Source organism: Sinocyclocheilus grahami, unplaced genomic scaffold (assembly GCF_001515645.1).
Source record: "Sinocyclocheilus grahami isolate Dianchi unplaced genomic scaffold, SAMN03320097.WGS_v1.1 scaffold356.1, whole genome shotgun sequence".
In the NCBI taxonomy this organism is placed as follows: Eukaryota; Metazoa; Chordata; class Actinopteri; order Cypriniformes; family Cyprinidae; genus Sinocyclocheilus; species Sinocyclocheilus grahami.
The window spans coordinates 92,863-107,224 of NW_015505535.1; the positions used below are offsets into that span (position 1 = coordinate 92,863).

General features: G+C 34.3%; 1 protein-coding gene across 1 annotated transcript; it reads left to right on the forward strand.

The window, feature by feature from the left end:
- The first annotated feature begins 2,049 nt into the window (after window positions 1-2,049).
- Window positions 2,050-6,256, forward strand: LOC107548837 (inhibitor of growth protein 5-like). Its single transcript, XM_016229659.1, has 8 exons — window positions 2,050-2,164; window positions 2,667-2,738; window positions 2,878-3,044; window positions 4,464-4,575; window positions 4,672-4,774; window positions 5,458-5,593; window positions 6,046-6,107; window positions 6,177-6,256. Exons 1-8 carry the CDS (start codon window positions 2,128-2,130, stop codon window positions 6,214-6,216), a joined length of 729 nt encoding a protein of 242 aa, XP_016085145.1. The 5' UTR covers window positions 2,050-2,127; the 3' UTR covers window positions 6,217-6,256.
- The last annotated feature ends 8,106 nt before the right edge of the window (window positions 6,257-14,362 follow it).

The window sequence follows — 14,362 nt, forward strand, 5'->3', positions numbered from 1 at the left end:
TAAGTATACTTAAGTAAAGTTCAAGTATATTTTTAAGTATACTTTATGTAGTACGTATACAAATATCAGTGTACTAGTAGTATACTTCTAAGTGTACTATTTCAATACTCCTTGGGACTAAATTGGCCCACTTTCTAGTAAATAACGTATAACGATGAAAACCCGGATTCTAGGAACACAATTATAGCTCAAATATATTTAGACTTTTTCTAAGTAGGCTATAAGTCAAGTATGCTTAAATGTCATTTTAAGTATATTTCTGAGAAGTATATAAAGCCCATGTCTGAGAAGTACATTAAAAAGTAGACTAAAAGTATACTTTCCTATTTTTTAGTTTAACCCTTTAACTGTCACCCCCCATTTTTTAAAATAGGCATGCAAGTAGTATCCACTTTGGAATACAGACATAAGGTTGGTCTCTTTTTAAAGAAGAAAATCAGCAAATTATCGCAAAAGTGGAATTTTAAGTATCAGAAATTTAAGTATCAAAAAGTTATAGTAGTTTAAATTTACTGTAAATAATCATTTTATTTTATTTTATATATAATAAATATTTTACGTATCAGTTTTTACTCTAAAATTGGTATAAAATTATAGGCTTATGTCTAAATAAGTTATGTTCCAAATTTGAAGTTGATATGAAAAAAATTTAGATTCTTGTGAGAATTTATTTAGGGCGTTATACCACAAACAACCACCGGGTGCCATCCAAACTCCTCTGAATTTTTTTTATGCATTTTTCTGTCATAAATGTCTAGATTTCTCTGTCAATATTACTTCTATCTCAAAATATGGAATCCCGAGACTCAGACCTTTCCAATGATATGTTTTTGTCAAGATTATAAAAAGTTTTGATTGTAAAAGAGCGTAATGCATTTTGTAATATGACACTTGACACCGCCCACTAAGGGGGAGGAGACCGGCAAAAGATTTTAAAGTACCATTTCCATGGTAACGCAATGTCTGATTTCAAAATGGGTTTCACAGGATGAATCTTCTGGGCTTCTAAGCTTTCAAATGATATATGATTTATGATGATTACTAAAAGATTTGATAGAGAAAAAAGACAACAAATAAAAGAGCGCCAAACGTCCCACAGGTGGGACGATGACAGTTAAGGGGTTAAAAGAAGTATACTAACAGCACACTTGAATAAACTTCTTTTCGTAAGGGATAGGGAGCACTTAAAGCTACTGCAGGGCTAAACACAAATTCTTTAACTCCAAATTGTTCTGCTGTATTATTAATATTCCAACAAAAACCTTTGGATTTTTAATGATATTCCCAACAATCGTTTAATATTGATGTTTACTGCTTATTAGTCTAACCCAATATGTTAATGAATCTTAGATTTAGTGGCACACAAACACAAGTCACGTGACCGTGTATTTTCGTATATGAATATTAATATTATACTATAAAATTACTACATTTTATTGAATAAATTTTACATTTTTAAATAATATGAATGTTTTATGGACCGATAAGTGTATATATTGAATAGGGTAATTTTATCAATGTGTTATATAATAATACATTTTATATTCGATCTCATTAAATTCATAGAATAAACATTACACACAGTTACTAAATTCCAAATTTGATTATTGATATTATAGAATAAAACGTATAAATAAGACGTTTTTGTGTAGTTGAGAATTTAAAAGGTCTATATTACATTTAATAAATGTTATGATAGTGCATTCATATAATTAATATTACAATTTTATTACCCTAAATGAATACATTGAATATTGTTATATGATTGCGTCTATATTAATTTTTTGAAGTGTTATTAAATATCAACAACATAAAATATTAATATTTAATTATTCATTTGATTGGGGGGGGGATATATATATATATATTTAAAATATTATTATTAATATTATTTATATGAATGTTTAATTTATTGCTGTATCTATCGATCTGCGGCGATCGACATCAAAAGAACGCTAATGAGCCAAGCCCCACTGGCAGCCAATCAAAACACGGCGTTAAAAAAACGCCACCTATCAGCCGCTAGCAGAGCGCTTCCTAATTAATTATTCATGACTGGCCAATGTTGTTCCAGCTCACGCGGGCTGGCGGAGAAAAACACGCTGCGAACGAGTGAAGATCGTCACCATGGCGACAGCTATATATCTCGAACATTATCTCGATAGTGAGTATACTTTATTTACGCTGGATTTAACTCATTTTAAGCGGGATGAAGGCGTTTTGAATGCTGCAGTTTGAGGATGTTTTGCTGGCTAATGTCAGATTAGCATTAGCGCTGCAGCTTAACTAACGTTAGCCAACAGGTTGATTAGCTTCATTTCGAGCGCATGCAACTGCGTAGATCTCATTTATTGTTTCGTTTGGTTGTTTAGGGCATTATATATACAGCTACTGTAAAGCCACAGCAAGTTGTAAATACAGGAGAGAAAGTAGTTAGCCAGCATGCTAACAACAACAACATGCTTAGTAAGCGAACTCGTGTTGTTGTTGTTGTTGTTGTTGTGCCTTTCACGTGAGAGTTCATGTGTGTGTATGAAATTAATGCACGTGTTTGTGTGTGTTTTCTGCTCTAAGATAACTAGAGGATGGTAACAGACTCAATCCAGAACTTTCCTCATGCAAGTAAACAGTGTATTAAACCATGAATGTGTTTTTTATGACCCTAGGCATTGAAAACCTGCCCTGTGAGCTCCAGAGAAACTTCACACTCATGAGGGAACTGGACAACAGAGCCGAGGGTGCGTCTCAAATCATAGTGTGCTGTCTACCTAGGGAGCATTTCTGGGCATTGGAACATATTCCATACGAGTGACCGAGAACACAGCATACAGCTCACTGATGAATATTTGACTCTTTTATTCCCTGCTCTCCTTGCAGAAAAGAAATGTGAAATCGATAAGCTCGCAGAAGAATACATTAAAACCGTCCGGAATCTGGCTCCGGATCAGAGAGTGGAGCACCTGCAGAAGATCCAGAACGGATTCAGCAAATGCAAAGAATACAGCGACGACAAAGTGCAGCTCGCCATGCAGACGTACGAGATGGTCAGTAATCGGTCAGCTACTTTTAGAAGTGTGCGACTTTTAGTCAAATCTGGAAATATCAAGGAATTTTTAATTTGGGGAATATCTATTTTATTGTAAAAAAAATTAAAAAAATCTTACTTGTAGTAAAGATCTTTTTTTGTATTTTATATTCAGCTCTAAAATATTAATCGAGTAGAATTTTTTGTATCTGTGTTTTATTGTAAATATAATTTTCCATATTTTATACTCGGCGCTGAAAAATGTAATTGCGTAGAAATTGTTTTATTGTCAAAAATCTAATTTTTTTGATTGTAAATCTAAGTTTCTGTATTTTATACTCAGCTCTAAAAAGCTGTTTTATTATTAAAAATATAATTTTTATTTGTAGTAAATATAATTTTATATATGTTATACTCAGCTCTGTAATATTTAATTGCGTAGAAATAATTGTATTGTCAAAAATCATAGAATTTTTATATAGTAAGTATAATTGTGTATATTTTATATTAATTTGTAAAATATTTAATTGAGTAGAAACTGTTTTATTGTCAAATATCATATTTTATTTATAGTAAATATAAGCTTCTGTATTTTATACTCGGCTCCAAAAAACTGTTTTATTAGTAAACATCATAGAATTTTTATTTGTAGTAAATATAATTTTATATATGTTATACTCAGCTCTGAAATATTTAATTGTGTAGAAATTGTTTTATTGTCAACAATCACAGAATACATTTTTTTTAGTAAGTATAATATTCTTTATTTTATACTCTGCTATAAAATATTTAATTGAATAGAAATTGTTTTGCTGACAAAATCATAGATTTTTTTATAGTAAATATAATTTTCCATATTTTATACTTGGCTCTAAATTGAATAGAAATCATTTTATTGCCCAAAATCATATAATTTGTATATAGTAAGTATAATTGTGTATATTGTATATTAATTTGTAAAATATTTAATTTAGTAGAAACTGTTTTATTGTCAAAATTCAGATTTATTATAATAAATATACATTTTGTGTTTTATACACAGGTCTAAAATATTGAGTAGAAATTATTTTCTTTTTTTTCTGTAGTAAATATAACTTTCTGTATTATATAATCAGCTCTAAAATATTAAATTGAGTAGAATATGCATATATATATATATATATTATGATTTTTAGTTTTAAAGAGATAAAAATAAGAAAAATTAAATAAATCAACATTTGTTTTGACGTTAATAAAGAAATCAAAATTACATTAGATTAAAGTATTTCTTACTCTGAATCATAATAAAAATGTAAAGTATAAATAGTAATAAATAGTCAATCATTGCTCTTTTTGAATAGTTTGATTAAAATATTAACATTTACATACATTAGCATAACATTTGCACTGGGAATCTGCATTCATTTTGATAAAAATAACGCGAGCTTCTTCTCACCAGGTGGATAAACACATCCGAAGGCTGGATGCCGATCTCGCTCGCTTTGAGAATGAGCTGAAGGAAAAGTTGGACGTCAGCGGCTACGAAAGTCCAGACAACAGAGCGGCCAAGAGTAAGACAGAACATGGCTTGATTTGGCCAAATATAACATGTGTCATAGTCAACATGATGTACGAGGAGAATAAAACCCAACTGCTGTCCTTCATAGAGGTAGGCGGTCGAGGAAGCCTGAAGGAAAAACGACGGCCGAAAGGAAGAGGACGGAAATCTTCAGACGACGACTCGCCGCGGAAAAAGAAAATGAAGAGCAGGTGAGAGTCGCAATGCTTGAACCTTAAAGGAACAGTTCACCCACAAATGAAAACCTGCTGAAAGTTTACTCCGAGCTGTGGATGAAATGTAGCATTGCATCACTTGCTCACCAATGGATGTGAATGGGTGCCGTCGGAATGAGAGTCTTAATAAAGCATCACAAGTAATCCACAGCACTCCAGTCCATCAGTTAACATCTGGAGAAGACAAAAGCTGAAACAAATCCAGCATTAAGACGTTTATAACTAAAATACATTGAGTCCATAATAAGGCTTCCTCCGGTGAGAAAGTGTTCTGGTGTGAATCAGGAGAGAAATCTGCACAGATCAAGCAGCGTTTAAACAGCTCTAAACACATATGTGGCTGGATTTTGATGTGAGAGACAACAGCAGATGCACTTTTTCACTGGAGGAAGCGTTATTATGGATTATGGACTCAATGTCTTTTAGGAGTGGTGTGATGTTTTTATCAGACTCTCATTCTGACGGCACCCATTCACTGCAGAGCATCCATTGCTGAGACACTGATGCAGTGCTACATTTCTACAAACCTGATGAAGAAACAAACTCATCCTGATCGCAGATGGCCTTTTCATTTCTGGGTAAACTGTTCCTTTAAAGAATAGTTCACTCAAAAATGCAGGTTTGAAGTGACATTTACATTGTTTTCTTTATTTCCGCAGCCCTGAGTTCTCTGAATCCATCCTTCCAGTTCATCCGTCAGACGTCTTAGACATGCCTGTTGACCCCAACGAGCCCACGTACTGTCTGTGCCACCAAGTGTCATACGGAGAAATGATCGGATGCGACAACCCAGATGTGAGAAACGAACGCCGTAAACCGTTGATTAGCCGTTCCTCATAGTATTTATTTAACCAATACTTATTTCTTAACAGTGTCCCATTGAGTATGCAGTGCTACATTTCTACAAACCTGATGAAGAAACAAACTCATCCTGATCGCAGATGGCCTTTTCATTTCTGGGTAAACTGTTCCTTTAAAGAATAGTTCACTCAAAAATGCAGGTTTGAAGTGACATTTACGTAGTTTTCTTTATTTCCGCAGCCCTGAGTTCTCTGAATCCATCCTTCCAGTTCATCCGTCAGACGTCTTAGACATGCCTGTTGACCCCAACGAGCCCACGTACTGTCTGTGCCACCAAGTGTCATACGGAGAAATGATCGGATGCGACAACCCAGATGTGAGAAACGAACGCCGTTGATTAGCCGTTCCTCATAGTATTTATTTAACCAAAATGCCTTTCTTAACAGTGTCCCATTGAGTGGTTTCACTTCTCCTGCGTGGATCTGACAACGAAACCCAAAGGGAAATGGTACGTCCGTCTGTTCACCATATCTCTGTTTCCAACATCAAAAAACAACGTCTCTTTTCCTCCTTCCAGGTTCTGTCCACGATGCACCCAGGATCGGAAGAAAAAATGATTGATTACATTTCTATATGAATATATATACACGGTTTCACTTCTCCTGCGTGGATCTGACAACGAAACCCAAAGGGAAATGGTACGTCCGTCTGTTCACCATATCTCTGTTTCCAACATCAAAAAACAACGTCTCTTTTCCTCCTTCCAGGTTCTGTCCACGATGCACCCAGGATCGGAAGAAAAAATGAGACGCACATTTGATTACATTTCTATATGAATATATACACATATGCACATATATGTATTTTGTCTAGGTGGTGAAATAGGATATAATATATACTCCTTAATATGGCCATGATGAAATATACGAGGGTCGCGAGGAAACAAAGTTTTTATTTTTCAAAGTACTTGAAATGTTTCCATTTAAGTTTCATTCTGTGTTGTCAAATTGTCATTTTCAGACAATCTAGGATATATATGATATATATATATTTTCTCTTTACTTACTGTTTAGTATGTATTTTCATTTTTTTATGAAGCTTCAAGCAACTATAATGTCATTGTGCTTTGCTCATGAAATGTTTCGCGAACTTTTAAGACGCTGAATTCGGCCGCCGCTCTTGCACTTAAAGGATAACGCGACTACTTTTTTCTGCAACTATCGATTTGCTTTGAAACTCAATTTGCTGTTTGAGCAAAGCGAAACTTCGAAGTGCAAGTGATACGTTTTATTGTTTCTAATTATATAATTTCAGACGATAACCTAAAATCTCACGCGGAATATTTTGCAGAAATCGAGGCGATTAGCTACTGTGGAAGCTTGTGTCCGCCTCGGAATTAAAAACTAAAAAAGGTAATCTAACAATTCGGATTTTTCTCGCAATTCTGAATTTTTTTTTTTTTTTACAATTTCAAGTTTAGATCTCGCAGTTCTCAAAATGTCGCAATTATGCCTTTTTTCTCAGTATGGCGAGAAACGAAGTCTGAATTGTGTGGGGAAAAAAAACGCAATTCCGTTGCAGAAAAAAAAACAGAATTGACGTTTTTCTCGGAACAGAAACAGAATTGACTTTACATCTCTCAATTCTTTAGTTTACATCTCGTAATTGTGTTTTTTGCTTCCGTCACGGAATAAAAAATACAAAAGTATTTGTGGCTTTTTACCTTTTGACTTTATATCTCGCAATTCTGAGATTCTTTGTCGCAATTGCGAGTTTTATGTTTCACAATTCTTACTTTTCTTCTCAGAATTGTACGTTTATATCTAGCAATTCTTTAGTTTATATCTTATAATATATATTTAGTTTATAAAAAGCCACAATTACTTTATTCTGTGGCAAAAACAAAACAAACCTTGCCATTCTGAGTTTATATCTCATAATTGTCTTTTTTGTTTCTGCTACGGTATAAAAAGTAAAAAAGATAGTTGCGACTTTTTATCTCATAATTATGAGTTTTTGTCTTTCGCAATTCTGACTCTTTTTCGCAATTACTAGTTTATATTCTTTAATTTATATCTTGGAATTCTGACTTTTTTTCTTGCAATTGCAAGTTTATATCTTACAATTCTTTAGTTTATATCTAAGATTATATAATTTGTTTATAAAAAAGCCACAATTACCTTTTTTTTTTAATTCTGTGGCACAAAAAAAATGCGACACAGGATAAATAAAAAGTGTAATTGCGATTTTCTGTTTCGTAATTCTGAGTTAATATCTCGCAATTTAGTTTTTTTCTCACAATTGCGAGTTTATGTGTCAATTCAGACTACGAATTACTTTTTTCTCAGAATTGCGAGTTTATGTGTCAATTCAGACTACGAATTACTTTTTTCTCAGAATTGCGAGATATAAACTCACAATTGCAAGGAACAAAATCTGAACTGTGAGAGATAAAGTCGCAATTACCTTTTTTTATTCTGTGGCCCAAAAAACGAATTGCGAGATAAAATTATTTAGTTTATATCTCGCAAATGTTGTTTTTTACTTCTGCCACGGAATAAAAAATAAAAAATTTAATTGCGACTTTCTGTCTCGTAATTCTGAGTTAATATCTCGCAATTTAGTTTTTTTCTCACAATTGCGAGTTTATATGAAAATTTAGACTCTTTTGTTTATATCTCGCTATTCTTTAGTTTCAATCTCACAAATTTTAACCCTTTTGCGAGGAACAAAGTCTGAATTGAGAGAGAAAAAGTTGCAATTACCTTTTTTTTTTTATTCTGTGGCACAAAAAACGAATTGCGTAATTGCGACTTTCTGTCTCGTAATTCTGAGTTAATATCTCGCAGTTTCGTTTTTTTCTCACAATTGCGAGTTTATATGTCAACTCAGACTTTTTTGTTTATATCTCGCTATTCTTTAGTTTCAATCTCACAAATTTGAACCCTTTTTGAGAGGAACAAAGTCTGAATTGTGAGAGAAAAAGTCACAGTTACCATTTTTACGTTTTTATCCCGGATTGCATAAACCGCCGCGTTTCAAACTCCATCCCGAAGAAAGCGTCTTGCTCCAGTTCTGAATGTTTTAAGCACATGGTTTCGGCAGTATCTGCTGTCTTTTCTCCAGCAGCTTTGATGCACTTTTTACGGCACTTATGGCCAGAACGCTTTCAGATCCAATGCCGTTTTTATGGCTCTAAACGTCGAAAGGCAAACCAACTGTCCGAGGATCAACCAAAGCGAGATGAAGCGGCGTTAACGCTGCTCTTGTGTTATTTTATCATTCTATATGTGATCCAAATATAAAACATGAAATATTCCTTCTATCATATTGACGTGAGACTACCTTGTTGAACACACGTACCTGTACTTTGTGTCGTGTCATCAGTAGTGGGTAGAATCCACAAAGTGTGACAATCAAGTAGCGTTTTATTTTTTCATGTTTAACTATCCCTGAAAAATATGGACTCGATGTTCCATACAGCTTTTCGTAAAAACAAATAAATATTTACCATTAAACTCATCTGTCGTTTGAAATGCATGTTCAGCATTGTGTGTCATTTTAGTATCATTACTATATTAGCTCAGTATTTATTCATATTTTAAATTTAATTTGTAATCATTTGTAAGTCACTTTGGATAAAAGCGTCTGCTAAATGACTAAATGTAAATTTTTTATGTTTTCTCTCTTCATTTTAATTTTAATGTTGTAATTTTTATATATATATATATATATTTACTATCTTATTATTTGTTAATATATATATATATATTTTGTTTTAACGTTTTTGTCATTTTTACTTGTTTTTTTAAATGTCTACTCTTAGTATTTATTAATATTTTGAATTAAATTAAAATGTGTGTATTTTTCATTTTATTTTAGCTGTAAAGTTTTAATAAGTAGTTTTTTAAATGCACGTCTTCTAATCTTTGTGTTTATTAATATTTGATGTTTTACTTTGTTTTTATTTTAGTTTTAAAGTTTTAGTAATTTCTATTTTTGTTAAAATGTCTTAGCTTTTATTAATTTTTATTGCACTTTTAGTCATTTTAGTATTTTAACCATATATATAATTGATGCAGTTAAATTAATTTTAATTTTTACTATAAAAAAATTATATATGATGATGATGATGTTTCGGTGTGACCAAAAATAGCTATTTAAAAACTCCAAATAATATTTGAAGATTTGGGATTTCAATTTTTTATATTTATTAAATTAAATTATTAAAGTATTTTCAATATTATCAATGCTAAGAAAGGATAAGACAAAAAAAGGAAGTGGAAGTGACCTTAAAACAACATGTAGCAGCAAATGCTTAGACTTAACATGCTCTTCATCAGACTTCAACAGAAGCCCCATGATGCACCAGTGTTTCTGATCCTCTAAAACTCCTCATCGGACGGCCCTTCATCCCAGCTGCACGTCTCTGGCACGCTGTTCTCTGGAAACTAGATCATACTCAAAGTCCGGCTCCTCTTTGTGTTTGCGGTTGTGCTCGAACAGCCGGGCCTTCCTGCGGTTCAGCTCTTCATCGCTCGGTTTATTCGAGACTCTCCTCCAGACTGAGACCCTTCAGATGATCACGGAGGATGAGGTGAAGCCTTTCCAGCGGAGCCAAAGAGACCGACTCCAGATAAACGCTGTGACGCTGTGATGCTTCAGTCTCTGCTGCCCGACTGCAGTCTGGAAACAAGGTGTGTATTATTTATATTCATAACAACAACAACAGTTCAGCCAAAAATAAAGCTGGCTGAAAATGAACATTAACCCTCGGCTCATCTGAGAGATGTCGATGGGTTTGTTTCGTCATCAGATTTGGAGAAATGCAGCATTGCATCAGTGTCTCACCAATGGATGTGAATGGGTGCCGTCGGAATGAGAGTCTGATAAAGCATCACAAGTACTCCACAGCACTCCAGTCCATCAGTTAACATCTGGAGAAGACCAAAACTGAAACTAATGCAGCATTAAGACGTTTATAACTAAAATACATTGAGTCCGTAATCCATAATAACGCTTCCTCCAGTGAGTCAGTGTTCTGGTGTGAATCAGGAGAGAAATCTGCACAGATCAAGCTCCGTTTAAACAGCTCTAAACTAATATGTGGCTGGATTTTGATGTGAGAGACACCAGCAGATGCACTTTTCACTGGAGGAAGTGTTATTATGCATTACGGACTCGTATTTTAGTTATAAACGTCTTAATGCTGGATGTGTTTCAGCGTTTGTCTTCTCCAGATGTTAACTGATGGACTGGAGTGCTGTGGATTACTTGTGATGCTTTATCAGACTCTCATTCCGACGGCACCCATTCGCTGCATTGGTGAGCAAGTGATGCAATGCTACATTTCTCCAAATCTGATGACGAAACAAACTCATTGATATCTCGAATGACCCGAGGGGAACATTTTCAGCAGGTTTTTTTTTATATATTTCTGAGTGAACTGTTCCTTTAAATCAGTATTTCACATGCATTGAAGTATGACTGAATCAAGGCTCCTTTACGCACTGCATAAAGTGACAAAACCAGGTTTGATAACCCATCTCAGACAGACTCACCTGAATACTGAGAAAGGTTCCTCACAGGTAGGACTCTTCTCATCTTGCTGGTGTTTTGGCTCTCATATGATGAGGATGATAGCTACTATGGACATTTTCACTCACACTTCCATTTCCAGCTGCAGAATCAAACGAGAAATATTGTGCATGAAGACTTTAGGATTTTCTATCTTATCTATCTGATATTAGTGCAACAGTGAGATGTTTTGCGCAAAGACCGGAGTATTTATCACTTTCGCCGGTTATCTTAAAGGCACAGGCTCCCATTTTACACCGTGCACGCACTGGTAAATAAACAGCTGCTGAGTGCAAGACAAAAGCGTGCTGGTGTATTCTGGCTATTTCTTCTTATTCGTTTTTTATTGGCGGCTCGCAATCACCAATTGAGCATTACCGCCGTCTACTGAAGCAGTGGATCAGAGACTTGAATTCCCTTCTCCAGACCTATCAGAACTCAAGCTTTCGATGTTGCTGCGTGTTCAGTGTACAGCCGAAGTCCCTCTCAGCCCAGAGAATAGGAACAGGAATAATAATAATCATCTATATTCTATGAATTAACTGAGTTCTTTTTAGAAATTGTATTAACAGACTATCACCTCCTTCTGGATTCAAAATCTCTTTTAACGTTACTTGCTGCTCACCGTTTTTTTGAAGTTCATCGATTAACTTTCTTCTCTCCTCCGTATATCCATTACACTGAATAATGACATGTTCTACAGTTTCTCTAACTCCACACCAATCACACAGTCCTGTTGGATGTTTCCCCACTACACTCTTAAAAATAAAGCTGCTTCACGGTGCCATAGAAGAACCTTTTTGTCTAAACGGTTCCATAAAGAACCTTTAACATCTGAAGAACCTTTCTGTTTCACAAAAGCTTCTTTGTGGCGAAAGAAGGTTATAAAAAGGTAAAAAAGAGATGGTTCTTTAAAGAACCTTTGACTGAATGCTTCTTTGTGGAACCAAAAATGGTTCTTCTATGGCATCGCTTGAAGAACCTTTTGAAGCACCGTTATTTTTAAGAGTGTATGTCCCAACCTTAGTCTTGAAAGAACACAATCTTCCTTTCTTCTCCCTCTTGAATTCCTTCCTCTACCTACCATTGGTTGTACTGAATGTAGATGTCTGCCTTTTACCTCTTTATCCCAAAACAATTGCCAATTTGTATTTATCCCCTTTTTAATTATTGACTTAAGTTCACCTTTACTATACAGAATTTGCATATCTATATTTTCCTTTGTCATTACTTGTTTAGCTAATTGGTCTGCTTCCTCATTCCCTGCCACTCCTGTATGTGCCGGAACCATCCTATTTATCCTCTGCAACATATATAATAACTGAAGCATCTCCAAAACAATATCTTGTCTAGTTTCAGACTGTTGAGCTTCCAGGCATAATAAAGCTGAACTTGAGTCTGAATGTTTTATTTATCCCCATTTCATATATTTTATTCATTGCTATCAAAATGGCTAGCAACTCTCCTGTAAATACTGGCACATGCTTTGATATTCTTTTCCCTCCTGCCACTTTCAGCCTTGGAATAACATACGCTACTCCCACCTGACCATTCTGTGGATTCTTAGATGCATCTGTAAAAACTTGAACATACTGTTCATAATTAATCCCAATATATTGTTTAGTCAATTCTGCCTCTAGTAACTCCTGCTCTTTATCTTGTCTTGCTTGCAATAAGAATAAATCAATTTTTGGTTGTGGTAAAATCCATAAAGGTATCGTTGGTAAAATTACCGTTGGAATAACTCTGTACTCATTTAGTTCCATCTCCCGCACTAAATCTTCAACGATCCAACCAAAACTATTGATTTTCCTTTTTCCATGCTCCCAACAAGTCTCAAGTAATCCTTTTATTGGATGATTATCCTGTTGACCTTTTAAGCTTGCCCAATACATCAAAATCAATTGTTTCCTTCTGAGATGAACCGGCATGTCCATCTGTAACGCTGGACCTGTCGAGGAAGGATGCGCTCCACAACAAATTCTCAAAGCTTGTGATTGTATTCGTTCTAATTTTCCTAACTGCGACTTAGCAGCTGAACCATATACCATACATCCATATAGTCTAATATTGCTCTAATCATTGTTGAACAAATGGTTTGTAATGCCAATCTGTCACGTCCAGAAATACACCTCATCAAAATCTTACTTATGCGATTATTCCATGTAACCTTTGCATCAAGCCACATGCCTAAAAATCTTATCACTTTAACTTGTTCCAACTCTTTATTCTATAATTTCAACGTTAAATCTATACTTCTTCTTGTATTTGTAAAGAAAATATATTTCGTTTTATCTACAGAAAATGTAAAACACCATTTATTAAAACTGTTTGCATTTTATTAGCAATATACTAGGGCTGGACAATAATTCAATATCAATATGTATCGCGATATAATTTTTTTCAATAACGGTGATATGATTTTTAAACACATTTCCGATATTTCGATATACATTTCCCATACATTGATTTATTCGTGGCGTTTGACTTCGTTTCAAAATCATAACACGTCGCGGGTGTTTTATATGAATGCATCTCTGAAGGGAACCGACTGTTTTCAGAATAGTTTCGATGGCATTTTTATCTGATAAAGTAGCGTTCATGTTTACAGCCGTTACTGGAGAACCCGCTAGTTCTGCCGCTCTCTCAGCGCCTCCTGCTGGCAGACAATCAGTTTGCATTTTCAATAATAAACCTATTTCCAGCAACATGCTTTTGTTGTTGCTCTATTCTTTTGTTTTCTGAAGCAACTCGGAGCATGTTTCATACTCGTTATCCTGGTTAATGCACGTTTCAATCTATAAGAATAATCAGCCTACACTACAGCCAAAGGGTTTTTAATGTTTCTTAAAGAATTCTCTTCTGTTCACCAAGCCTGCGTTTAATTGATCCAAAATGCACGAAAAGCAGTAACATTTAGATATATTTTTACTATTTAAAATAACTGCTTTCTATTTGAATATATGTTAAACTGTGCTGTATTTCTGTGATGCGCAGCTGTATTTTCAGCATCATTCCTCCAGTCTTCAGTGTCACATGATCCTTCAGAAATCATTCTAATATGCTGATTTGCTGATTATCAATATTTAAAACAGCTGAGTACATTTTTTCAGGATTCTTTGATGAATAGAAAGATCCAAAGATCAGCATTTATCTGAAATAAAAAGCTTTTGTAACATTATACAC